Consider the following 25,644-nt stretch of genomic DNA (forward strand, 5'->3'; position numbering starts at 1 on the left):
CGGCCTGGAAGCCGATATATGTGTAGGAGTTGTCGTGAGCCGAAGCAACCCACGCTTATGCCGTTAACCGCCGTAAGACTCGACAATGACAACTTTGTGAACGGAGGACAAAACAGGTGATAATTACGTTTTCTTTACTGTATAGTCATAAACATGGTGCTTAGAAAGCAATTATTAGTTTAATGGTACGCTGCGTAACAGAGTGAGATTCTACTGGCTCAGCCAGCTCTCAAGGGCGAAAACGGTTGATTGCGACATCGGAGGACTACGCCGAGATGTCGGACCCAATACCGAGAAACCGACGTGACGTGCTCACAAACAAGACAAGGTCAGCAATTACCATATTAGAAAGAGAGAAACCCTTTTTCCTATGTACTTGATCAAAATAACTACATGTAATCAGTGATTGCTTATACTGCAACCATATTTCGCTATAAAACAAGAAAGGATAAGCCAACCCTCCCGCTGCCTATTTTTGTTGTACATCTCTCAAAAGGTATCAAACGTCCATCGCACAACTACAAGGCCTTTTTTTCACCGAAATTACTTCATACCCTTTTTACATCCTCGGTTCTCTAGGCTGTTGCATCATAGACGCTGCCATCTTCAACCTGTGTCTCGCCTCGGTTAGGAGCTCCCACTTTGTGTTGGACAGGGCGTCGTCGACGACGCTCAGGAGCCCAATGATCTTATTCCGGTTGCCGACCACACCAGCTTGGTTCTGGTGCAGGTGGAAGGCCTTGATTGAATCAATTGTCGGCGGAATCATGATCTGCAGATAGGTCCGGAGGTCCTCGTGGCGATCACGTTTCAGCGCCTCGTAGTCAGGACTCATCGACATGGATGGTTGCTCAGAGTGAGATCCTTGAGGCGTGTCGGTACTGGGGTTGCTGGCTTGCGTCGTTCCTTGGTTCGACGATGACTGCATGCTTGGTTCCGTGGCCATTTGTGGTACAGCTAGAGTGCTGGATGGATAGTGCAGGTTGTCGGGGAACGGTTCGATGTTTCCATCCTGCACATATCCGTAAGCCCATAGCACCAGGGACGCGTAGTATAGAGCCCAGGCGCGAATGAGCAGGTTGTCCTGTGCAGCATCGTACTTGGGATAAGGGGATGGGGTGAAAACGGAGGACATTCCACCTGATTCACCCATAGTGCTTCGCCTGGGGGTCTCTTCCTGGAGCAGGATGAGCCTGATCAGCTGCAGTGCATGGTACACGCCTCCAATGGCTCCAGGCGAGGCGACCCATTCCTTGATCTTGGCCTCTGTTCTCCTCCAGTCGACAGACGAAACAGTACGGCCAAGGATCTGAGTAACACCGGCAAAGATGCACAGCTCCGGCATGCTGATGTAAACGGTAATGTGGCCCAGGTGGTAGAGAACCGTCCCCAGTGTTTCCATAGCATCACCATCATCACTTCCGCCTCTACTGCTCAGCCCCAGTCTCTGCCAGTCAAAGGCCGCATGCCGAACATGAGCAACACCATCGTCGTAGTCTTTTTTCCACCAATCAAATGCCCGCAACAACTTTGGTCGCCATCGTTCTTGAACACCCGGGATTGTATCGGTACCGAGAGTACCCCGATCGAGGTCTCGCTGATGCATCTGCCATGTGACAGAAAGCAATGCAGCAAGAAGAGCCATCCTGCCAAAGGAACTCGTCCGCACTTTCTGGCCGTTAAGAGTCTTTTGGAGCCCATCGAGGAAGGTTATTGGTGTTACACCGTTTGCGTGTAAGCTCGATTCGACACAGCCAATCTCGGACGGTGAGTCGGAAGACCAAAGAGTGTTGTCGCAGGGAAGTGGGAGTTTGATCTCGTGGATGACCAAAGTAGGCGTGTGCCCAAACAAGGCGGCGTGGGTGGCGTCGATGATAAACGCAGCAAAAGCAGCTCGTCGAGTGGCTTCTTGAGCAATCCAATGATCCCACCACTTTTCAGGCGAGGAATCAAATCCTCTTCGATCAGGCCCAGGGAACAACCTAGGCTGGCCAAGCTTCGGACTGCCCATGGGAGTTTGGACTCGAGAGGTGTAAGAGGACTGCTTGCCAGTCAGGGCGCTTCCTCTGCGCATGAGGGAGAGCGTCGTGGGGAAGTAAATGTGAGCACGCTCATGAAGAACCCGGGTTGCGTTCATCTTTTCATACACCTCGAGGATGAGAAGTGTTTGAATGACCCAGAGCTTGGCTGGTGGATGAGAGTCGGCGTGCATAAAGACTTGCCAGCGGAGATTCCACGAGACAAAGGTGGTGAACTTTGAAATTTTGTCCGCGTTCTCTGGCAAGGCAGCCTTCTTCTCAAGCATAGAAGCTCCCATGATCAGAACGGCTAACAAGAGGAAATCGTGGGCCGTCTCCGGTATGAACGTTGGATGGTGCAGGATGGGCAGCTGGTCGTGGAAGTTTTCCCAGTACGAGTTGATGTATCGTTGAACGTTGAGATGGCTGAGGACATGGGAGTCAGCGTCGCTGTCGCTGCCGAAAATCTCGTTCTTGATATCTGCGGCCGATCTGTTGCCCTGTGAACCAATCTCGTTGAATCTCTGCATCATGTATTGGAGCAGAGACTGTCGCTTATGCTCCGAAAGTCCAGTCTTTCCGATCTGCGAAATATCCACAATCGGCGTGGCCATGGGCATAGGCTCTGACTGGAACCAGAGGCCATTCATGGGTTCGACATAGGATCCGCCCATCATTCCCGGCTGCGAGTAATCCGGGCATAGTTGACCAAAGTTGTTTGAGTATCCCGCCATCCCAAGGTTGCCGCCAGGTACAAAATTGTAATTCGAAGCCAAGCCCTGGCCGTTGAACAGCCAAGAGGTAAATTCGTCGGTGCTGGATGGCGATAGTCCAAAAGGCTGTTCTTCGATGAGTTGCTCGGTGCTCGACGTCGGCATTCCGTTTGCCATGACATAGGACTGGTTCCTCATGCGCTCTGGCCGGCCTGGTAACCCAGGACTGGCCATAGGCATTGACATGTCGGCGCCTGGCATCTGGTCCATCCTGAACGGAACTGTTCCCATAGCTTGTTTTTCCGGTGATGATTCGCGGCTCTGAAGTTGTCGTTGGTCCCCAAAGTAACCAGCGGCCTCACCCGCCTCGTTCTGCTGAGCCGACTCCGGCTGTGCCGAACCTCCTACACCAGCCTTTTGAGAGCTCGGATCGACACCACCTGCGTCCAGTGAGTGTCTGTTCCTGGCAGGCTGCTTTTCATTTGCTGGCGTTTCCCTCGCCTCGTCTTGAGTGTCGCTCCAGGCAGATCCATCTTCGCTAAATGAGTACCTCTCAGCGCGTTCCCTCGGCGCCTTTGAAAACTCCCTCTGCGGCCGTTGAGATAACCGGCCATTCCCATACTGCTGCACCTGGCGCTCATGCCTCAGCTTGTGGCGCGCGTAGAGATCCTTCCTGACAAAGGTGAATGAGCAGCCCGGGTAGTCGCAGTAGTAGATCTCCTTGGGTGAATCTAAGACGTGTCAGCACGGGGTCCACCGCACCTCACCGGGGCAGAGCCATGACTGACGGTTAAGCTGATGTCTCTGAAGATGCTCTGCTCGCGAGTAGGTCCTCCCGCAGCCTTCGTGGTTGCACTGGAACTCCTTGCACGAGGCCTTGCGGCGTTTATGACGCGGGGGTGATGAGGCCATGGTGGCGCGTGACCTTGGGTCGGCGGCCAGGGCCCGACGCGCTGCGACGGTCGAGTGACTCCCTGAAGCCTCTGTAGGGCTGGGGCGAGCAGCGTCTGCGCGTTCGTGTGTGAGCGAGGTCGTCGAGACGTCGTTGAAAGCGGGGGGTTGGCTCTATCCAATCTCAAGACAGATTGAAGATTATGGGGGCAGCCAACCTCGGTCAGCTGACCACTCTCTGCTCACTTTTTGGTTGTGGCCTGTCATCCCCGCGAATTTCCCCGCCTTCTCCAATTTTAGTGGCCGAATGCGGGGATGGCGCCGAGGTGTAGGGTAGGTGACTTGCTTTTGCCGAACGTGCCGGCAGCAATTTGACAAGTCACTCTCCCGAGTCCCCTTAGCACTCATTTCAAGAGACGTCTGTTGGTGGGCTTAATTGAGCCTATAAGTGGCGGCGGTGGTTAAAAGAGCCATGTCGTTAACCGGTCCCAATCAGGTATACAGATGCGGTGGCTGCCTCACATCATGTTGTTTTTACACACGAGTTCCTGTGTCTGTTAGAGTCTGTCTCGCCAAGAGAGTGTGTGGCTCAAATTCTTCAACGCCCACGGAACAATCTCCCTTCTGGTAACAAAACCCACACTCGCTTGCACGCAAGTGAGCCACGACCTGACCTTGGAGCGGAGAATCTCAAGAATGTGAGCCAAACTCCGCGACGCTTGTGAAACATACCTTGTCCTTGTTACAATTCGTCAATTCAGACCCTAATTGTCCAATCAGGCCACCACGCGCTCTCGTCCTTGGCAGAAGTGCACTATCCGCAACCAAGTGCTTATTACGGTAGCACAGGACGGAGAACGGCTTCTTCTGTCTCACAGTGAGGCTGACGATCCTATCTCTGGATAAATTCACAATCTATTACATCGGGAATTTCTCGGGCCTTGTGCTCCGATCCAACATGGGCAACGAGCAGTGATCGCCTTCTCCCCACAAACAATGCGATGCTATCCAACGCAAAAGAGTCAAGCATTGTAGGCGATGCTGTCTCTAGTCAGTCTCTAGTTATGTCCTGCAAGGGTCAGTCACTCTCCCGGGAGGTGATCCTCGCTCGCTTGGAGGACTCAGGGCGATCTACTGTAGACGAGCTGTCAGTGCGCAGGTCCACTCTTGACCAAGTCCGTCAGATGATTGAGAGACAAGACCCTTTTGCTTCAACTGCCGAACCTGCTAAATCGTCTAGTCTTGCTGCGGGCGTCGCCTGTCCTGTCCCCGCATGATGCCATGGATGCCATGGATGCCATTGTGTGTCCTGATCTCCTTCCCGGCCGAGGAGAGACAAAGGCGTCAACTTGTTTGCTTAAAGTTGTTCGAGAAGATTCAAGTTTTTTTGTTGACTCAGGAAAGGGGCCAAGGGTGGTGGAGAAATCTCCGACCGTCGCAAGGAGAAACTTCCCAGAACAGCATCGCGACCCGTCGCGGCGTCTTCCAAGCGGGTTCCACACACGTGTTGCGTGCCTGTCTGTGCCTGTGCCACTGTAGGCCCGTCCACAACAGGGCGCCTTTCAGAGTCGCATCCCGAGGCACCATTGAGTTCGGGGCTAATGTCAGGGGGTGCCCATACTGCCACCACGCGACGGCAGGGGCTTGGCTTCGGGGTTGTATGCCCAACCGAGGCCAGTCCCGGGACGTGCCAATTACGCAAAATAGTCTGTCGCCTCTTGATGCCCAAGAAGTGCAGATCGGAGGAGTTCGTCGATGCGGTGGATTCGGAGACCATCTGAATCGCCGCACAAGGGCCGGGCGGACCCAAGAGCCAGCGTCTTGGGTCAGATCAGTTAATCATCGAGCGGGCCCCCAGCTTCTGGAGTAGATATATCTGCGACGCTCCAGTTTCCCCGGCCCGGGCCTACCGGGCTCTGAATCCTTTCCGCTTCTTCATTCGATCCTTTGTGCTCGTTTCCCTTATTCCCATATTGAATGCATATGATCCCCCTGCGACTTGTTGGGTCTTGCATCAGCCATGGCCGTCGAGAACCGGGGTCCTGAGCTTCAGGCAGTATGCTACACGCTTGCGACTGCTGCAGTTATATCGACATTACTACGATGCTTTGTCCGTGTGCGCCTCGTCAAGAACTTTGGCTTTGACGACTGGTGCATGTGTACCGCTCTCGTGAGTCCCGTCCCGTCTGTGCCGTACGATCAACCATTGACCCGGACAATCGACAGTGTTCATTCCTCCTTTTCGTCATCTGCGCCCTCATTGGAGTTCACTATGGCACCGGCCGTCACCACAAAGACCTGGAACACGAAGATATCAAGCAAGCAATGAAATTCTGGTGGTGGTGCTACCTATGGTACTGCACCAGCATGATCGCCTCCAAAATATCCATCGGCTACTTCCTCCTCCGAATCACGGTCCGAAAGATGGACGTCTGGATCATCTACGGCGTCATGATGATCACCGTCTGCACTGGCATCGTCTTCTTCTTTGTCACTCTCTTTCAGTGCCAGCCCATCTCCTTCTTCTGGAACAAGGACCAGAAGGGCACATGCATCAACGTCGAGGTCATCATCGGCCTCACCTACCTATACAGCGCTTGCAGTGTCATTTCCGACTTTACATGCGCCATCCTACCAATGTTTCTCGTGTGGAAGCTCAACATGGGCAAGAAAACCAAGATTGCTCTCATTCCTATTATGGCTATGGCCTGCGTGTAGGTACCCCCTTATCCCAGCACGGGATAAACAACTCACATTGTATAGGGCGAGTTCAGCCGTGGTAGTCCGTTTCGCATTCGTCAAAGATTTCAAAAGCCCAGACTTTCTCTGTAAGCATCTCCCAAACTCCATTGCACCATCACAACTCCAAGTAAATCTCTCTGCTAACACCTCCCAGGGGCAACCGTCGACATCGCCATCTGGTCCACCACGGAACAAGGCCTCGCCGTCACTGCCGGCAGCCTTGCGACTTTGCGACCTTTGCTTCGATTACTCGGCCACAAGCTCGGCATATCGACATCGGGCCCGTCTGTCTTGCAGGACACGGATCAGCCCATTGCATCAGGGGGATTCAAGTCAAAGGGCACCGACGGCAGCGGGAATAGGCATCGCAGCCTTTTTAGCCTCACCACATTCACACGGGAGGACGATCTGGATCGCCACGGGCGAGACGGCGAGGCAGCTTACGCTGGGAGGAGCCATTTCGACAGGCCGGGGCAGGAAAAGTCTGTCTGGGGGACGAGGACGAGTGTGGAGAACGAGAGCGAGGAGGAGTTGACGGGGATGGGGCAGCAACACAACAAAGGGTTGAGTGGTGATCCACAGCGTATCGTCAAGGTAACGACTTTTCAGGTCCAGGAGGATCGAATCTAAGTATAACTAATGAATGAATCTTGTTTCTGCTTGTTCACAACATCATAGAGAGAGAGGCCATCGCCGCCATTTTATCCTCCTCAGCCAAGGACCCCTCTACAGAGGTGTCGTGTGTCGTGCCGGGTCAACACACAAATGGTGCCTGTGACGTCAAGGCCTCGGGGACCCGGGAGGTCCCAGATTGAGGCATTCAAGCTCTTGTTTAAGGCCTAGTCGGCTGCAGGATGCAGGGCACGGTGGGCCAACAACTGCACATGTCGCAGTCCCATCCGCCCTCTGTCTCTACCGGCGGTAAGCTCACATGGGGGACACGCGGCACAACAGGTCGTCAAACCAGCCTTGATTGGTCTGCGTGGTTCGGCCCGCGAGAGAAGGGACAACCTCTTGTCAGGCTGGATACTCGTGTTGGAAAAGAGCCGAAGAGCGAGGCTGAAGAGGAGGGGAGTGAGATGCATCAATATATTCATTCGCCCACTCGCCAATCTCCCGGACCCGATTATCTCCCCGGGTTCCAAGAATGAGCCTCTCAGGTCGCACGATACAACGTAGCAGGCGTTCGTCCCTAGCAGTGAAAGAGGCATGGGGGCGGCGCATAAGACCATATACAGTTAGTGGCAGGCTGCTGCCAAGCCGACAAGCTTATCTGCACAATTGATGATCCTCTCGCGTCTGCGCTTCCTTCCGCCTTTCACTGGGCGAGACGAGACATTGATTGACGCGATGCCTTCGAGAAACCGACCGCATTCTTGGAATTGACTCAAATCCTGTTCGTATTTGTCCACGCTGACGGTCCTACGCATTGCTTTTTTCCACTCCAACGTTTCCTCTGGAATGTTTACTCGGCCAAGTCAGCCTTGCTGGCCCACCATTGAATTTTACGGGACAACCTAATGAGAGTGTTCATCTCGATGGGTAATCACAAGGAACGATATACTTAGAAACAAGACGTCGATCATGGTATCCCAAGGTATTGATATTCTGAATAAGGAAGCTGTCACTTGTCAACCTCGGCCGACTGGTACAACCGCGTCACCTCGACCATCTAGGATGCGAGGGCCGGCAACTAGAAAAGCTTGACCTTGATTTTCAAACTCTGTCCATGTCACCCCGCATGGGACCTCAGCTAGGCATGCAGCTCGTCACATTTTGAAGATGGCATCAAAAGAAAGATGGGGAGGGGGTAGTTGAAAAAAACAGGTTCCGATGTCTTTCGGGCATTGCCCTGAGCGGGACCACGTCACACTGAATGCTCATAATGGGGCCATGGGTTGCACTTTGCGGTGAGGTGTTGGAGTTATTTTGTAATCGGATTACTATACAGTGCAGTGATGCTAGCAGCGGAACATCAAAGGAGAAAACTAGATGGGAGTCCATGGAGAGAGATGTGAGTTCAAATGCAGCCAAGCCAAGGCAACTCCTGCCTTGCATGTGGATAAGCAATGTGTCTGTGACTACCCCTTCACACATCAGTAACATGAACAGAAGTATAGATAGTATTGCTTCTTTTGAAAACTCGGACAAGGCCACATGCATTTTCTCTGAAACAGCAGCAAACCCTGTCAAGCTGTAACTTTGTGCTGATGTTGGACGACTCTCGGCCAAACACCACGCGAGACAAGGCCAGATATTTCTGGAATGCCCCCTTTTCGAGGTACCTGGCTAGTAAGAACCAAGTGTTGCAGACTGTCAGACGCTTATTACAGCTCACAGCGGGAGTAAGCCCTACGACTACCGATGAGTTTCGGACTCTTATGTTGACATTCTGTTTGTCGACAGGCTCACCGACTGATTAAAGAATATTCACATAAAAAAGCATCACGAGTACAATTCTGCGGTTCATTTTTCTACTTTGGGTAACTGGATTGCCTCTCAATGCTCTTGTCGGGGTCGGAGTTGTGAAGCTTACTCAGATCTAAGGCACTGCCTCAACAAATGATATTCTGTAGTTCACACCTCCTATCTCTCGAACTGCCATCTACTGTGTCCAGAGTTAATTAGATCAATGGTATTTCTATCTCTGTGGAAGGGAAAGTTGCCTAACCTGACAACACAGCCACTATTCGCCAAGTCCGAGTCTCGCCTGAGCCTTGCAATCTTGGTTCCATTTGTCGTTTCTGCGCCATGTTCATGCCTGCGAGTGGCAAGAGTTGTTTTAGTCTTTCATAAGTAGTTCGATATTAACTGCAGTGGAATGAAGGAAATGCCACTACGTTTCTAGATTTCGTGAGATGGAACCGAGGCTTGCTTTGATTTGGGGGTTCCCTCAAGCCTTTCAAATCGCGGCAAGCACAGTGCACTACGCAAGCATCAAGTTTGTTATTTTCCTAAATCATCTTCTGTCCCTTAAGACCTTCGTATGAAATTACTACATGCAATTCCCTTTAATTGTTCTGTGCAAAGAGGGTCAAGTGAAATGAAGCCTTTTTGACCAAGAGATCGACCTACTTTTTGCCACCATTTCCTTCTAGAAACTCTCAACCCCTTTGCCACTGGTTCTAAAGTCCACCAAGAGAGAAGAATGCCTAACTAGAATTTGCCACTTTGAGTTCCCCTTTCCGTGTCATCTGACCAGCTTCCTTTCTAGGAAAACCTACGAGATGATCGACGTTCGGATCTGCACGCCCCAAGAGAGGCTGAGTCCCAAGGCTGAAGATGCCCATCGCCATCGGCGAAAAGATGGGACCTGTGTTCTATTTGATATTCAATCTTGATTGCTTGAATGAAGGTGGTCACCTGAAATTCACAGCCATCGTTGTTCGGGAAGGCCGACGAGGCACGAGCTGTGTTGGGGTTTGACCGCATTGAACGTATGAGTGACTACTCTCGCCTGAGGAGCTGAAAAGAGCATAAAAGGCCATTTCAAAGCAGTAAATATCGTCTTCAGTTTCTTGAACTGTATCCTCCTGAGTCCTCTAGGTTGAGCGGACTTATTCAATGTCTCGAGCCACGGACCTCATCATTACCTCTATTCATTGTTTTCATACCCAATCTCTTATTATGGGAAATAATCAGCCAGGACCCCCTAAATAAAGGGCATTAAAACCTGCAGCAGTGATCACTTCTGCCGTACGTATCCGCAAGCGGGCGACTGCGACCTCCTATTCAGCTGTCTCGTCAACGGTATGGAAACTCCTCAGTCATCCAGAGAGTCACACTTCTTACAGAGCAAGAGAACTGAGTTGAATCTTTGAAAGAGTGGCCACGGCTCACCAAACTCCTTTGCTGCAAGGGAGCGGCGCCAGGGAGCCAGGTGGACATGGGCTTGCAGCACTCCTGAAGGGGCCGGTTGAAGTTCAACCATGACCAAAGGAAGGCCTCATTAGCCGGCGGTTGCCTCCACAGGACCTACTCCAGGCATTTAGCATCTTCATGCCCTGATTGGACATGTCAAGGTATGAATTCTTACACCCCCTTTGTCAGATGGGCCGAGAATGATCACGCACCTTGCACCTAGCCCGCCAGGACTAGACTCCTGCAGGCGGCACCAGGAGAAGCACACGCCTATGGATTCATCCAAGCCCGGGGGCCATGAAACTACGTAATTGAAGCTGTTGGAGGGGGTATATTCATCCATCTAGCAAACAAGTGTGAGTGGTGATGCACAATACGCCAACACATGCCTCAAAAACAAGATTGCAACTACTCCCGAACCTCCTCCTCAGGTGTCACACCCCCCAGCGGTATCAGCTCAACCTCGATCCTGGCCCAGGTGATGTTCTCCCTCCACCCGGGTGCGTCGGCCCCTAGGTCAGACTCCCACAGCATCCCCGACAGCTCGCGCACCATCTTCTGGCCGAAGGAGCCCACCCACCACGCCAGCTTGCCCAGGGCGTGTAGTTGCACGCCCCAGTGCATCATGAGGAACATGGCCACGGGGTCCGACTTCTTGAGGGCTGGGCCAAACTCGCGGCCTGCCATGGCAGGGAACCCGATGGCCGCGCCCTTGTACAGGTCCTTGGAGTCCACCTCGAAGCATTTCTTGATTGCTGTGAAGCTGGACCGGTATATGCGGGTGCGGACGGCGTCATCTGTGTGAGCTTCTGGGTCACTGCTCTCACCCCCTTGTGATTGAATGGCCTTTTCGATGATGGCCGATAGCCGTTCGAGTGCAGCTTCGGTCTCACTCGGCAAGGACGCCGGCGTCTGAGTCTGCTGTGACGTCCGAATCAGGATCGCCTCTGTAGACTGTGACAGGGCACCCGAGATGAGGACGTCATAGTACCTATCAGCGATAGAAGCGTTACCCATCAGAAGCTCCCACAGAGCCACCATGCGCTCCAGGATGTTTTGCTCAAACGCAATCATGCCTTCGCACTGGGCGAGTGCCATGTTGACCCCCACGGCGAGAAAGGAGAACATGAACATCTTTTGCGCATTCTCTGGCGTCACATTCTCGAGCTGCGCGCGAAAAGCCCTGCTTGCCTTGTCGTAGTACTCTAACGCCAACTTGACGTAGACGACAGGATCCTCATCCATGACGGCGTCGCCGCAAAGGCCTATTTCGAGCGCTACAAAGGCAAACATGCCGTGTAGGAGGTACTCGTTCTTGAGAGCCCAGATTGGCACGTCACCTTGCAGCCACTTGATGTCCTCGGGGATGCAGACGAGACTCATGAATGTGCGCGTGGACCAGCGGTGCATCAGCTCGAGCTCGAGACGTCGTCGGGTCTCTGTTGCGGGTAGCTGAGAGGGGGGATCTGGGAGGTATGAGCAGCCCTCGAGACCACGGGCTGCGCAGTTTGTGCAAGGAGGGCCTTGCTCATCGCACTGGAAGATGGGTTAGTTAATTTGTAGATAGAAGGGGGTCTAGATCACTCACTTTGACATGCCTCTTTTTGCAATTGCGACAACCATGCCGCGACTTGTTGTGAGTTCTTCGCTTCATCAGCATGATGCTCAAGTACAATAGCTAGGCCCCTCAATTGAAGCCTTTCCAATTCTAGGAAGGGTAATGATGGAGCGCGAGACCTAGCTCACAAGCTGGCGAGTGGATTGATGCAAGTCAGGGTTCAAGATGTCAAGCATAGAGTTGCCTAAACACTCAGTTGAGCTACTGTGGCTGTGCTTGAGGCTGTGCAGCAGCGAGATGCCGTCTTATCCAGACATCGCCAATTTGCAAGAAAGCATTGAATTAATTCTTTTTAATTATTATCAGTATTTCTATTCCAAGACTTCTATTTCGATTCATCGGCTGGTGTGGCACCACCTCTCTTTTGTCGCAAAACCTCCTGCACACAAGACGGCCTCTAGCATTGTACCCAGCAGTCCACCAACAATAACACCAGCCGTCTCACCAGCTCCCACAACCTGGAGACTGAACTCCTGGTTGATTCCAGGTTCGAGCGACTTCTCCTCCAAGACTTTGCCCATGACAATCATGTAGACGGCTCCTCCCCCGAGGCCAGCACCAAAGGCCAGCAGTGCCACGGGTACAGGTGCCGAAAAGACGAGCAGTACCGCATTGATGAGGAATACTGCAGAAACGACGCTCAGAGCTGTAAAGGCAACCCTGGTGCTCTCGGGCCGCAGCAGTGGGGTGTGAGTTCGGGCGATGAAACTGCCAATTTGGAACGCGAGGGCGTAGCTTGTGAAATACGAGAAGAAGGACCCAGTCGACGAAGGAAGCGGCAGTGCCCGAGAAATGCCAGGGTACGCAAGTGTTTGTAATGCAAACGCCGCGAATAGAGGAACCATGAAAGGTCGAACCATGGCCTTTGTGAGGTTGACTCGGTTCGTCGTGCTCAGAGCACGTGAAAGCTCCTCAATTGGATCCTGCATCGCCAGAGTCGGTCCATCTTCAACATGCGCCTTGCCGTGATCCTGTCGCGCCTCGGGATAATTCACTGGTGCTCCAGGTAAGACGACAAAGAAGGCGACAAGCATTGCACCCGTGAGCGCATAGATGCAATCGATGAAATCGCGTAGAAACGACTCCATCCAGACCGTGAGAACAAACGGAAGAACGGCGCAAAACACAGCACCAGCTCCAACACCGGCTCCCCATCCAGCGAGACCTGCGCGGCTGTAATAGCGCATCATGCCGAGGAACGAAACCTCCATAGCGGCGGCCGACACAGACGCGAGGGCCGAGGTGAAGATGCGGATCGGAGGGGCGATGTTTGGCGGTGTGCTCTTGGTCACGATGGCGACGATGATCCAGCCGGCGCCGACGGAGAGAGGGCGCATCCAGTAGGGCACATGGTGGAGGACGTGAGGGATCACCAGTTTGGTGATGAGAGCTGGGAGGGTCTCGATTAGGAGGACGATCCAGCGCGGGTATGGGATGATGAGATAGTTTGCCGAGTGGACGACAAACGGCACAACCGCATTGACGAAGCCTTGAATAGTCAGAGATGAACATTGATAGCATCTGTAGACGTACCGAGGATGGCAAAGCCTAGATATGTTGGCAGCGTTGTGCCACAGAAGCCTCCTCTGGCCTTGTAAGCCATCACGACAAACGATGCTGACAACCAGCACAAAAGAATGCAGTTAGATGATGATCTGAGAATAGGATCATGAAGGGTTAAAAAAGAGACAAAACAAACAATCAGCTTTGGGTCAAAGAGCCAGGCGCAAGCGAGGAAGATGAATTGAGTGAATACGAACAAGTTTCCAAATTAATCTCCCTTACGAAACGCACCGCACCACACAGCTCTCCCGATTTAGCCAGGCAAGCACCTATTTAGCTACAGTGCCCTCCTCTGTACCTGCCCCGGCCGATCACGGGCGATAAAAAACGCCGCTTAGACATGACGACGACTGCTCTCAATTAAATGCTACCACCTCCCAAGTCGCATCTACGACGGAGCGAATCCCCATCTCGCCCACCCCCGGCACAGCCTGTCATCATGACCCGCCCTACCACGTGGGGCCGTGCCTGGGCCTCGACTCTCGGGCTCTGGGTGTCACGGTGTCGAATGATTGGACAGAGATGAATTTCGTGGGGGAAATCTCAAAGATGCTGAGGGTCTCATGGTCTCAAGCTGGGCGGTGGAGATAGCCTCAGTACTACAACCTCGTGCCAAGGACGATATCGACCATGGAGTCCAAGGCGGTCATGATAGTGGTCAATTCTGGACGAGAACCCTGGAGATTAGGCGCGTTTGTAAGCCCTTGTGTTACACATTAAATAACGATAGCACACATGAATTGCCGGCTTAGATCCATCCTTTGATCCGCTGGCTGCAGATCATCCGTCCCCATGATGCTATCCCCGACATTTACCTGATGTTTCCTCCCTCGCTCCTTCCGGTGATGCCCTCCAAATGGCTTCTTCGTCCTCCGTCTCAGGCCGCTCAGCCTCCAGGATGAGAAGATTCCCCGACGCTGACCCCGAGGACGCCGCGTTCCCTTCGAGTCAGTCCGTATCGCCGGTTTTTGCCCTGCGAGGCTCGTCTTTGCATTTTTCTAGAGTCATGTCGCAGCCGGTGAGGAGATGGGTTCTTGTCATTCTGACCTTTCTCCTCCTCTCTTGGACCTCCTACGTAGCCTTGGTAAGAATCACTTGTTTCTTGGCGACATCTTGCTAACGAGTTCATCTAGTTCACCTCACATCTTGATCATGTCATACCCGGCCGGACCTCCTCCGAAACCCTCTCGCGTGCCGACCTCGATGGCCTCATAGTGCCTCCCCAAAGCACAAAGTCCAGCTCCTCACGTCGTCTACGCCTTTTTATGCCCGCAGACTCGCCTCACATTAACCTCTGCAAGACCATCATGTCTGCCGTCGCTCTGGGCTACCCCATGCCTACTCTACTAAACTGGGGACGCGAATACAACCGGCCTTCCTGGCACTTTGCCGGTAGTCACATCGCTAAGCTGGAGAGTCTTTTGGGCGGTATCGAAGCTCTTCTCGAAGATGGTGCGAGCGTGGATGACGTCGCTGTCCTCGTTGATGCCTACGACATGTGGTTTCAGCTCCCACCTTCCGTGCTTCTCGAGCGCTACCACCAGCTTAACCGCGAAGCTGATGTTCGCATGCGCAAAGAATGGGCAGCTTTTGCAGACTTTCCCATCCCGCCTCCTCGTCAGGACATCATTGTCACTACAGCAAAGGACTGCTTTCCCGACAGCTACTCGGGTTCCGATCCACGGTATGAGCATTGGCCCGAATCACCGATGCCCAAGGACATGTACGGTGAGGGCACTGATATGATACCGTGGTCGTTGGATCCTGCAAGAAAGTACAAAAAGGTGCGCCCGAGATGTGTCAACAGTGGCCTCATCATGGGATCCATGGGCGCATTGAGAGATGCCCTCCGCCGGTGCAAGGAGAAGATTGATCGTGTCGCCATGAACGGCCGTCAGCTCTGGAGTGACCAGGCGCTCATAGGAGAGGTTATTGGAGACCAAGAGATATGGCGCGAGTGGGTGAGACATCTCGCTTCCTCATGGAACGGCTCCATCGCCCACAACAAAGCATCTCTCGACTCCGCCGTCCGAAGCATCGCTGACGCTGCCTTGCTCGGCCAACGCTTCGAGTTTGGCATCGGCCTCGATTACAACTTCACCACGGCTCCACCCACCTGCTCCGCCGAAGAGGACGGCTACTTTGTCAATCTCTCCGACGCCGCCAATGTCACCTCCGAGTCCGAAAGGGCCGGGGTCCCCGGTCCCCCGCGCATCAGCGGCCCACCCCGGAGCTACGCCGCAGCCCGGACAAGATCCTCTCCGGGACAAACTGGGGCTCGGTGCCGCTATACACTGACTTCTTCTTCGGCGTCACTCCCGTGGGAATCCACCACAACGCCTACGTCAACGGGCTCAAAGGTCTACGACTACGTACCTGGTGGGACAAGATGTGGTACCACCCGCAGCTACGAGACCTTATCGTCCAGCGCCTGAAGCCCGACACAGACGAGTCAGGGCGGCCGCTGGCAGAGGTCGAGGACGGAATTGTGTATCTGGCTAATGGGCATCACAAGACGGCGAGGGTGTTTAGCCCTCACAATCCTTCGGGCGAGAGGTTTGTCCCCATCGCGTGGGACGGCGTATGTCAGAGTAAGGCCAGCGGGAGGATGTGGTATGACGAGCTGTTTGGAGACGAAAAGGGTCCTCTACACGTTTGAGATAGCATTAACCAACAGGAATTATTAATGTATAATCATGACAACAAGCATCTTTCCATCCTTGCAATACCCCAGATGAGATCCTCATGACCTCTTTGAGTGACACGAACGACACCACATAAAACAATACAACGTCAAACAACACAACATCAAGCAACGACATGTAATCAAGAAAACATCCGATAATCATCGGCGTCTACAGGATCAATTAACCTCGATGGACCATCTCTCGGCGAAACGCTAACAACAAGCCTCCTCCGCCATCGCGCATTAGCCCCCAAAGCTGGGGAAATCCAAATTTAGGTCCAGAGACCATTGTTTAAAGGGTCGGGCCTTTTTTGGCGATCAGACGTCACATTCGCTAGAATTGCCAAGAAAGACTTTGTCTGTTCGGAGTCGACATTACTGCATTATCTAGAGTCATTACAGACTAAGGGAAAATATCCCGATGTTGCCAATGAGGGTATAGAATCACAATCGCCATCCCAATAAAACACCATACATCAGAAAGGATCGTTGCCCGTAACGTCTCTAAGTTGCCTCTTCAGAAATCCTCACAATCTCGCAGAGGCTCCTCACAAAGATCATGTCAACCTCTTGTGGTTCAACATCCACCAACCTGTCCTCTCCACTACCCTCCTCAGCCATCATCTTGGCTGTTGCAACTAGGCGCGAGATACACCGTAGCAGACCGGACTCGATGTTCCGCGTGGCATTGTCCTGCGCCGTAGTCGAGGGAACCTCATCCTTGCCAAAGCCCATGGCCGTGAGCGGCGTGCTAAACTTTTTTGCAAACCGCCCAACATTGGGTGTCAGATGCGTCTGTGGCGCACTCAGCCCGAGCAGTGTAGCCGCCTTCTTGGGGATGTCCTCGCTCTGGTGTTTCGAGTAGGACGTCGACGCGCGCTGCGAGGTGGGCTGGTTTCGAGGAACGCGCGACACGTAGTTGTAGGCGACAATGTGGGCATACAGGGCGTCGCATATGTAATCCGAGCACCCGCCAAAGACGTGTCTCAGCGATGCCCAGGGTGCCGGAGACGCCACAGCGTCTTGGTGAGCGCCATCTTCGTACATGTGTAACCGGTGGCGCCTGGTACCGATCGACTCGCGCCCATGCGAGACAACCTTTTTCCAAATAGACCTCCGGGGCCCCGGGGCTGCCAGGTCGACTGGGGACTCGTTCCAGATGTCTGTTGAAGGATGTCGTACCTTTTTGGAGTATGTCCGGATCGTCTCGATGGTGAGACTAGACGAGAGGAGCATCGTCTCTGGGAAGCAGGCGATCGACACCCTTAGCGTCTCGATAATATCTGGTGGCAATGGAACGGCCTTTGCTAGATCATCCACTGGTATTTGGGGTAGACAAGGTGGGTTTGAGCCGTCCAGCCACGACTCGACTGTAGGTAGTGGAGATGGGGGTGGTGTTTCTTGGATGTAAATAGTGTCTGGTCGAGACAGTGCCGGAGGGTAATCGGGGGTGTAATCGTCCATATAGCTGTCTTCCTCAATCTCTAGTTCAATGGAGCCAAAGTCTGACTTGAGGAGGATGGTGTTGTTGTCAGTTTCGTCGCGGAAACGCTGGGTATAGTATGGTGACTGTTGTTGTCGGTGACTCTCGGTGCTTATCCGCGAATCGAAGCAGGGAGTCTTGGGTCTATAAGTGGTATCCAGGGGGGTTGTGGCTTGTGACAAGGAGGCTCTCCTCGGGGGTATCATTGGGGCTTCCATAGACTTGATGGAAGTCTGACGTTGGTGCCAGGATTGAGGACTGTTGCCACTAGGGCTAGTCTGGTGTAGTTGCTGTCTTGGTGGTTGGTCGATATCTTTCATCATAACTGTTATGTCAAATGTCGTCTCTGTGCTTGGGGGTGTTGGTGGTCGTGGAGATAGAGCAACTGATTGATCCTCAACGGTAGGCTCTTCTTGCACCTCAATCTCATCTTCGTCGTCGTCATCGTCCGAATCAATATCAATCCAGCTGTATTCATGCGCTCGGTCCAGTGAGAGTAGATCCTTGGGTGATGGAGCGCTTCCACTGGCTGATGTAAGGGATGTAGCCGCTGTAACGATAGATTGCTCGCGTAGTCGAATTGAAGGAACCTCCATGCCTCCAGAAGACTCCGAGGCAGGCAGAGACTCAACATCTGAACCAGTCTCCTCGGAGCCATAGCCGCGTTGTTCTATAAAGGACACCATCGATTGTCGTTCTTCGATCGAGCCGAGAGTTTGTATTCGTACTGATCCGGACTGATATGGGGATGTAAGAATTCGACCTGGGCAGGGTGTCTTGTTGTCTTGCTTCTCCTGGTAAAAGATAGCCATTGATGGTGAACCGGCAGTCATGTTCTTGGCTGCGAAAACTGCACTCGACATCTCCAGGTCTCTGGCCAACATCTCCGGGAAGCAGCCCTCCATATTGTCGTCGGCACCCTCGTCAGGCACAGGGCTGGGAGTATTAGAGCGTGAATTGGGCAAGGCAAGCGGTAGTAGGCCGGTCATTCTCGAGACGGATCGTCGTTTCGCAGAGACCGGTGATGAGGTTGCCCGGCGCGAGTGATCGTGGGACAGAGCTGCGTCTTGTCTGTATAAGTAGACGGCGACTGGAATCTTGGAATCGAGCACAGACATGGAGGCTGATTCAACACAACGGCGGTCAAAGACACAACTCTGGCATGGACTCTTGAACCTCACACTCGGGGGTAAAAGAGTTGCCAAAGGACACGGCGAGTTATATGACTGAACCGGGTCTGGAACTCAACGACCAGCGCGGAGCGACGGCAACAGGAAGGGTGGATCTATGAGTGGGCACAGAGCGAGAGGGCAAGACAAGACAAACAACTGAAGGACAGGAACAGACAAGACAGGGCTCAAGGGAGGAAGAATGGATGCTTATGTCGCTCAGCCATGTAAATCTCCAGGGACGGGGCCGCACTGGGCAGAGAACGGGGCGGGGTCTGTCGCACATGGCAGAGCCAGGAAAAGAGAAGACGTGATACGGAGGGAGACGAGAGCAAATAATGTAACTAACGGCGCGCCCTGACCTGCCTGACAAGAGGAATGAGGTGAGAAGTCGAGTGGCGCTGCCGGGGAGGAGATGGTTGCACCGCGAAAAAGCAAAACAATGATGGACTCTCCTCTCGCTCTCCAAAAGCAAAACAGGTCCCGGGCCCCGGGCCAACAAGGATCACAGCTCCAGCGGGCCTCGACTCTTCTCGATTGGAAGGTTTGGAAGCTGCTGATCCTTGAGTTGAGAGCAGCAAGACGAAAAAGAAAGGCAAGGGAGACAGACGCCAAAGGGGGGTGTCCAAGGGAGATCATCTTCTCCATCGAAGCACAGCGATACTTCCATGTCCGGGTTTCTGATGATGAAGGCTGCTGTGCCAGATATCTCCGGCCGGCTCCACCGAGCAATCAAGCTCCGGCTTTCACAAGGAACTCAAGCAGGCAAATGCCGCGAGCGTACAGATGGTACAGGTGCAGCAGAGTGTGTACCGCTGGAGCCGTGTTGGTGACCCGTCCAGCACTGGGAACTGTCATACCCGTGCCAAGCTGCCTGCGTCTGCGTCTGCGTTTGCGTCTGCGTCTCGCAGTCCACCGCCCACAAGGGCGGGAACTGGAACCTTGAGCATGTGTGTGCGTGCGTAAGGGCATTGTGGACAGAATGGATTCCATTCCGCACCCAGACAAGCGCTCCATAGCCCAAATCCGTCAACTAGCCCCGAAATCGACACGGGCCGCACAAGTTGGATATGCGCGAGGTTTAATGAGGGAACCCTGAGAAAGACAGGAGACGAGCCACCCGCCGTTTCGCGTCACTGAAATTGAGAGGCGTCCTGCCTGGCGCAGCCTCTGGGGGCGATATGGTTCGAGCACAATCACTGTCTGTGAAACCCCGTTCGGCCACTTACGACCGTGACGCTCTGGTACCTTGGTAAGCACTCAAGTGTCCCGTCTGCAGCTCTCCTAGGCCAGATGCGATCACGAGCTGCGTCTTCGTCCCATGGGCATCGAGGCTGCCATGGTGCCGTGGCTGAAACGAGAGACTGGCATGCGAGTTGAACTCTCGTCGTCATCGGGGTCAGGTCTCGGCCTTGGGCTGCGAGCAGAAGCAGGACACTCTCGAGCCCTGCGAACAACCGAGACAGCAGCAGGTAGCGTCCGAAACGCCATTAGGTGCGTACAGCGTAAGCAGGGAGACCACTAGGATCAGAGCGCAGGCGGATGTCCTCGTCGCCAGGCGCGGTGACGGATGCAAAGGTCAAGCGTTTCCGGGTCGTCGACGAGGACAACAGCCCCGGCATGCACTGCACCCCACGGATGGTCATCTATTTCGCAAACACACCGATGCCACATGGCTCCCTGAGCGTCCGCATGGCAGCCATTGCAGGTACCGTACCCGTACCGTACCGCCTGGGGGCGGAGAGTAAAGAGCCGCGAGAGACGATGTCACTTTCTTGCCGTGCCGAAGCCAGATACACTTTCGATGCGCTGCACGCGGCAGGGCGGCCGATGACCTCTTGTCGTCCTCGATCCGCCACGTCTTTGTACACGATTCTATCACAACTCGCCTGCTGCTGTCAAAGTTTGTCAGAATTTTTCGAACAGATGGAGCTGACGGATCCACGGATGGGGCCTTGGAATGCGGAAAAAGCTATCCAGGACCCTATCAAGCTTGATCCTCAGGCGGGAGAAGCAAGGCGAGGACAGCAGGGGATGTGATAAATGACGAGGAGCTCAGCGCTGAGGAGAGGAAAAAGGAATATGCCCCCAGAAGGACTACCGCAAGACATGCTTAACTTGAAGCCGCCTAGGGGCGTGGAGCAAGGGGTAAGCAGCTGGAGGGAACATGGATGAGGGGATGACGAAGGAAAAGCAATGAAGCAAACGGCCTGTAGGTAATGAGATCCATAGAGGTCCTGGAGGGTGGTTAGAGGTTGATGAGAGAGTCCCCTGAAGCTTCAGGGCATTCAGCAAGGGCAACCACTATAACTTGGGGACCAACACTGCCCAGAACATCACGTCGTCCCCTCGACCTGGGAAATGGCATTTCAGCTCCCTGCACAAACGCCCCGGACATCAAATGTCCTGAAAATCCCAATCAAGGGAGCGACAGGCCGCTATGAGGCGCTACAGGGTTCGTTCTGCAGGGCAGCGCTGGGGCACAACGGGCGGCCGGGGAGCTCGACCGGAGCTTGGGGATGAGCTCAATCAATTCCGACAGACCAAGTACAGTAAAGGTTTTCAATTGGCACTGAGCGGCTTGGAATTCAATGGACGATAAAGGGCGCAAAAGGCAACAGCCACACACGGTGAATCACCCGCCTCAAACACTGGGCTACTCAGCCGCAGCGGCAAACATGGAATTCGGCGTCGACAGGGCGCTAGCCTAGCGGCTGCCACACCGCCCGCGGCTGGGATTGGCGCCGCTCCACCAACCTGCCAAAAAAGAAAGCTCTTGCCAAATTCTTCCCAGGCTAGCGACACGAGCAACCAGGTTCATCCTTTTAGCGAAGCAAACAACAGAAAAAAGTCTTCTTCTTTAATATCCCCAAGCTCCATTCTCACCTTCGCGAAGACGACGAGAAACATTACCCCTGGCCACCTCGTGCCATTCCGCCATTCCAGCCCTATAGAGTCCCTGTAGGCTTCAGCACGCAAGAGCGCGGCCGTTGAGAAGAAGGTCCAGCAGCGGCGTCTGATTGGCTCGACACCAACCCAGCCCACTTGCGAGTTGTAAGTGTTGGATATTTCACGTCGACACGGCTTCTGCAGCAACTGGCCACCTAGTCGTGTTTGCTTGTTTTGGCGTTCTGGGCAGTCTCCGCAACGGTTTTCTAGAGTCTTGGAACCAATCGCTCAGGCCCTTGGATCCCAGCTTCTCGGACGTCTTTGGCACACGTGCAACTCTGACCAACCAAGCATTCCTCGACTGAGGCATCATCAAGCCCCTTTGACAACAGAGCTCAGCGGTGAGCCTGGCTTGTGATTGAACCCAGCTTCTTCACGACATAGGCAACCAGGCAAGTACTGCTGCCGATCAATCATCTCGAGGCATCTGGCTTGGTCACCTACGATACCACCCACCACAAGCCCACAACGAAACGTCCACAGAATGTTGTCCCAGGAGTTCATCTCGGCCATCTGCGGCCCTCCTCTCGCCGCAAACACTGCCGTCTCCAAGGATGTCGGCATCTACTCTCACTCCCTCACCCCGTCTCACACCATCAAGGCGTCTTTCAAGAAGAGCTCCACTCCTGTCAACGGCTTAGCCGTCAGCCAGACTCACATTTTTGCCGCACAGGACCAAAAGGCACATGTTCATGTCTACTCCCGCGTGCGTGGCAACCAAGAGGCCCTCGTACCCTTCCCGGACAGGATCCGCAGCCTGGCCCTCGCTGGCCAAGTGTTGGTCCTAGGCTCCGCAGAAGGAAGGCTGTTTTTGTGGGAGGTCAGTACTGTCTCAATCTCGTCCCCCAACTTTGTCCCTCCCGTCTCCGCGTGTATGACATGCACACAGACGTGACGCAAGCCATTGGTTTGAATGTGAATACTGACAAGTGACAGACGTGCACGGGCCGACAAGTGTCGACGCCGCCTTGCCATGTTCAGGCTGTTTCCTGCTTGGCTGTGACGCCCTATCACATCTTGTCCGGATCCGAAGACTCCAACATAAACGTCTGGTCATTGTCACGCCTGCTTGAGTTCAATGTTCAAGGGGAGCACGAACCCGACCTGACACTGTCCAACCACCGGGGTGCCATCACCAGCTTGACCGTCGGCCCCAGCACCAACCCGGAAACCAGCATATGCGTGTCTGCCAGCAAGGACAAGACATGCATCATTTGGAACTATCAGACCGGTCAGCTTCTCCGGACGTTGCTCTTCCCCGCTTTTCCCCTCTGCGCCCGTCTCGATCCGAGTGCCAGGGCTCTTTTCGTTTCTTCTGAGGATGGCGCCGTCTCCCTGATCGAGCTGTATGGTGGCGAGAAGCCGGTGCTTGGCTCCCGCAGCACGGAGCTGCCATCCATTGTCGTGCAAGTCAGCGCCCCGCTGGCTGTCTCAGATCCAGAAGCCGGCCAGCCATCGTGCCTCGCTGTAACATATGACGGCACTTCGATTCTGTCTGGGCACACCAGCGGCAAGATCTTACGGTGGAGTCTGGCTGAGAACTCCCATCCGACCGAGGTCGCGAGCCTCAATGCCTCAGTGACCAACCTTTGTTTCGTCCCTCCCTTGTCGGCGGAGCAACCGACCAAGGCCTTGACTATTGTCAAGCCAAACCAGAACCTCAAGCAATACGCCTTTACAGGGCAATTGACGACCGATCTCGGAGATGGGACACGACTCAGTCAGATGCTAGCCACCAACGGATTCTCGTCTGAATCCCTGGAGACGGCAATCTCATCCGTGTCTACACCATCCAACGGGAAACAAGACGACGAGCTTGCCAAGCAAGAGGAACAGTTCCGAGCCATCATGAACGCTTGCAAGCTCCTCAATGGCCCGGTCAGTTAGAGAATGCGCAGGTGCAGGCCCGGCCTAAGTGCCGTGTCTAGATGTCCTATTTCGTGCCCAATCCAAGTGCTCAATACGGGCTCTATTGCAGCCCAAGATGCCGTTTCCGAGTGATTGATGTCGCTTCCCGTTCGCTTTTTCAGCCTCAACGGGCTCAAGCGCATCTCATGCAGCACGTTGCATATGAGATCCGACATGTATGGCGCACGGCCTACGACCACCCACGTCCCTCCGCTTCGGTCCTCCCCTGACATACGGCAACATGTCCAAGCGCACGGCAGGACGCGCACCGCAGCTGTGGTTCATGGGAGAGGAGCATGGCGTCAATTCTCGACCGTTTGTTCGGTCTCAGAAACTCTTGCATGCATGAGGCGATGTCATGCTTGCTGAGGCCAGCCGGCCTGGGGTTGCATCTCACCGGTTCGGAGTAACGTGCATCTCATCGAAAAGCTGGTGCATCGAAGCGACTGCAACCCAATCTCGATGCAAGGGATCCAAGGGCACATGGGAGCGGAGCATCTCGAGCATGGCGCAAGTTTAGTTCCAGGCCAACTACTGTCATATGCAAGGGGTTCCGATACTACTAGGGGTTCCTGGTGTGTAACCTTGGCCACTAGCCAACCACCAAAATGTTGTCATTTATCGTATTCACGAGCATCATGGGTATGGACTTGACCGAATTCGTGAAAAGCTGCAGTGGTTTCGAGGTTGCGTATGCAGACTCCCGATGCAACCAGCAACCCGATGCTCAACGAGGCCATCCATATCGATCACATCTAGGTACTTGGATCTTCTTGGAAATTGAATCATATCTTGACCATATTGAACCCCTTGCATGTGAGTCTCTTGCATTCCGCCAATAGAAACGAGAGGTTATGAGTCCGAGACAACATACGAATCATGCTGTGATCGCCTCTTCTTAGTCCATATATGTATGCCCTGAATTCTTGATATCTGTAGCGTATGGTAGGATAAACAGAACACTGCTGCAAGGGAGGACTCGTGGAATGCCATGGTCAAAAGTATCATATCCTCGTGGCCATGTTTATGCAAGTGATGGCAAATGTCTTGATGGAGCCAGACTAGTGGTCCACGAAAAAAATGGCACACTTCGCAAGTACTCTACGTTTTTGATCCATAGAACCATAGCATAAAAGGCTTATGATGATAAATATCAGATCATATATAGACTTTAGAGTATCATTTATTTATTTCACTCTAAATTACGTCCCTATAGCCCGGCAAAGTTCTCGTTGCCTACAGTATGCCATTTTTTTCTTGGTCTGGGTGACAGAGAGGTTTTCTAGAGGGGCGGGTTGCAGCTGGAGGCGTTGACTTTGATGCAGCCGAGATTCCTTGAGGTGCGTTGCCCGAGACAAACGGTTAGGCACATGGAGGCTCCCTACATAGGTACGCAGTTGTTGTCTTTGGGGTGCAACGGTCGGCCGACTGTGAAAATGCGAACTCGCCAGTTTCTCTGCTCTTAAGCACGGAGAAGAGCCCTTGGTGTATTCCCTTCTCTATGTTTGGGGCATTTTTTTTACATTTTCCCTTCTACCTATCATGGGTCTGTGTCTGTTCCTGCTCGAGCACTTGCTCAAAATGTCGAATTGCCTTCTCACTGTTGGCCACATACCTACCCAGGTAGAAATATGCGTAAGGTCCCGATGTTACTCTTTAACTATTTCCATTTACAACTTGTACCACCCATACGCTCTGCCAAGTAGAGCTGCATACTTGCAAACGGTAGTAATTCTTCCTCCAGTTCCTGCCATGCTTGGACAAATAACCGCCCAAAGGATATTCCAGGGTATGGCTTGATTGTAAATGTGATGTCTTGGGCATTGGTCCGAGAAGGCATATCGAACTGGAGCAAACACGTCCGCGGCCTTGACAAAAGGGCGAATTGCAGTCCAGATATTTCTGATGATGTAACAAAAAGCCGAGTTTTGATGCCAATGGAAACCCCGAGATCTTCACCGGATGGGCGACCGAAGAGTAGCATCACCGACACACTGTGTTCTTACACCTCATGAGGCCGAGATGTACAGTGCGGATACTAGC

General features: G+C 53.5%; 9 protein-coding genes across 9 annotated transcripts; 4 read left to right on the forward strand and 5 right to left on the reverse strand.

Moving 5' to 3' along the window:
- Nucleotides 1–559: 559 nt before the first annotated feature.
- On the reverse strand, nt 560–3,643 carry MRS44_008162 (uncharacterized protein; the record flags this gene model as incomplete). Its single annotated transcript, XM_046275902.2, has 2 exons — nt 560–3,462; nt 3,520–3,643. 2 exons carry the CDS (start codon nt 3,641–3,643, stop codon nt 560–562), a joined length of 3,027 nt encoding a protein of 1,008 aa, XP_046133816.1.
- A 1,336-nt stretch (nt 3,644–4,979) lies between these two features.
- On the reverse strand, nt 4,980–5,594 carry MRS44_008163 (uncharacterized protein; the record flags this gene model as incomplete). Its single annotated transcript, XM_065620805.1, has 2 exons — nt 4,980–5,442; nt 5,533–5,594. The coding sequence occupies 2 exons, from the start codon at nt 5,592–5,594 to the stop codon at nt 4,980–4,982; spliced, it is 525 nt and encodes a 174-aa protein (XP_065476877.1).
- A 48-nt stretch (nt 5,595–5,642) lies between these two features.
- On the forward strand, nt 5,643–6,994 carry MRS44_008164 (uncharacterized protein; the record flags this gene model as incomplete). Its single annotated transcript, XM_046269091.2, has 4 exons — nt 5,643–5,792; nt 5,849–6,336; nt 6,386–6,450; nt 6,519–6,994. The coding sequence occupies 4 exons, from the start codon at nt 5,643–5,645 to the stop codon at nt 6,992–6,994; spliced, it is 1,179 nt and encodes a 392-aa protein (XP_046133815.1).
- Nucleotides 6,995–10,633: 3,639 nt separating this feature from the next.
- MRS44_008165 (uncharacterized protein) lies at nt 10,634–11,885 on the reverse strand (the record flags this gene model as incomplete). The annotated part of the gene is made up of 2 exons (XM_046269090.2): nt 10,634–11,761; nt 11,814–11,885. The coding sequence occupies 2 exons, from the start codon at nt 11,883–11,885 to the stop codon at nt 10,634–10,636; spliced, it is 1,200 nt and encodes a 399-aa protein (XP_046133813.1).
- Nucleotides 11,886–12,178: 293 nt separating this feature from the next.
- On the reverse strand, nt 12,179–13,446 carry MRS44_008166 (uncharacterized protein; the record flags this gene model as incomplete). The annotated part of the gene is made up of 2 exons (XM_046275900.2): nt 12,179–13,332; nt 13,377–13,446. The coding sequence occupies 2 exons, from the start codon at nt 13,444–13,446 to the stop codon at nt 12,179–12,181; spliced, it is 1,224 nt and encodes a 407-aa protein (XP_046133812.1).
- Nucleotides 13,447–14,262: 816 nt separating this feature from the next.
- On the forward strand, nt 14,263–16,065 carry MRS44_008167 (uncharacterized protein; the record flags this gene model as incomplete). Its single annotated transcript, XM_065620806.1, has 3 exons — nt 14,263–14,490; nt 14,540–15,574; nt 15,625–16,065. 3 exons carry the CDS (start codon nt 14,263–14,265, stop codon nt 16,063–16,065), a joined length of 1,704 nt encoding a protein of 567 aa, XP_065476878.1.
- Nucleotides 16,066–16,596: 531 nt separating this feature from the next.
- Nucleotides 16,597–18,693, reverse strand: MRS44_008168 (uncharacterized protein; the record flags this gene model as incomplete). The annotated part of the gene is made up of 1 exon (XM_065620807.1): nt 16,597–18,693. The coding sequence occupies one exon, from the start codon at nt 18,691–18,693 to the stop codon at nt 16,597–16,599; it is 2,097 nt and encodes a 698-aa protein (XP_065476879.1).
- Nucleotides 18,694–19,186: 493 nt separating this feature from the next.
- Nucleotides 19,187–20,784, forward strand: MRS44_008169 (uncharacterized protein; the record flags this gene model as incomplete). Its single annotated transcript, XM_065620808.1, has 4 exons — nt 19,187–19,288; nt 19,450–19,706; nt 20,038–20,238; nt 20,283–20,784. 4 exons carry the CDS (start codon nt 19,187–19,189, stop codon nt 20,782–20,784), a joined length of 1,062 nt encoding a protein of 353 aa, XP_065476880.1.
- Nucleotides 20,785–22,177: 1,393 nt separating this feature from the next.
- Nucleotides 22,178–23,580, forward strand: MRS44_008170 (uncharacterized protein; the record flags this gene model as incomplete). Its single annotated transcript, XM_046269087.2, has 2 exons — nt 22,178–22,513; nt 22,630–23,580. 2 exons carry the CDS (start codon nt 22,178–22,180, stop codon nt 23,578–23,580), a joined length of 1,287 nt encoding a protein of 428 aa, XP_046133809.1.
- Between the last annotated feature and the right edge of the window lie 2,064 nt (nt 23,581–25,644).

The sequence above is a fragment of the Fusarium solani genome (assembly GCF_023522795.1).
Source record: "Fusarium solani strain SB1 chromosome Unknown bctg00000004, whole genome shotgun sequence".
Classification (NCBI taxonomy): domain Eukaryota; kingdom Fungi; phylum Ascomycota; class Sordariomycetes; order Hypocreales; family Nectriaceae; genus Fusarium; species Fusarium solani.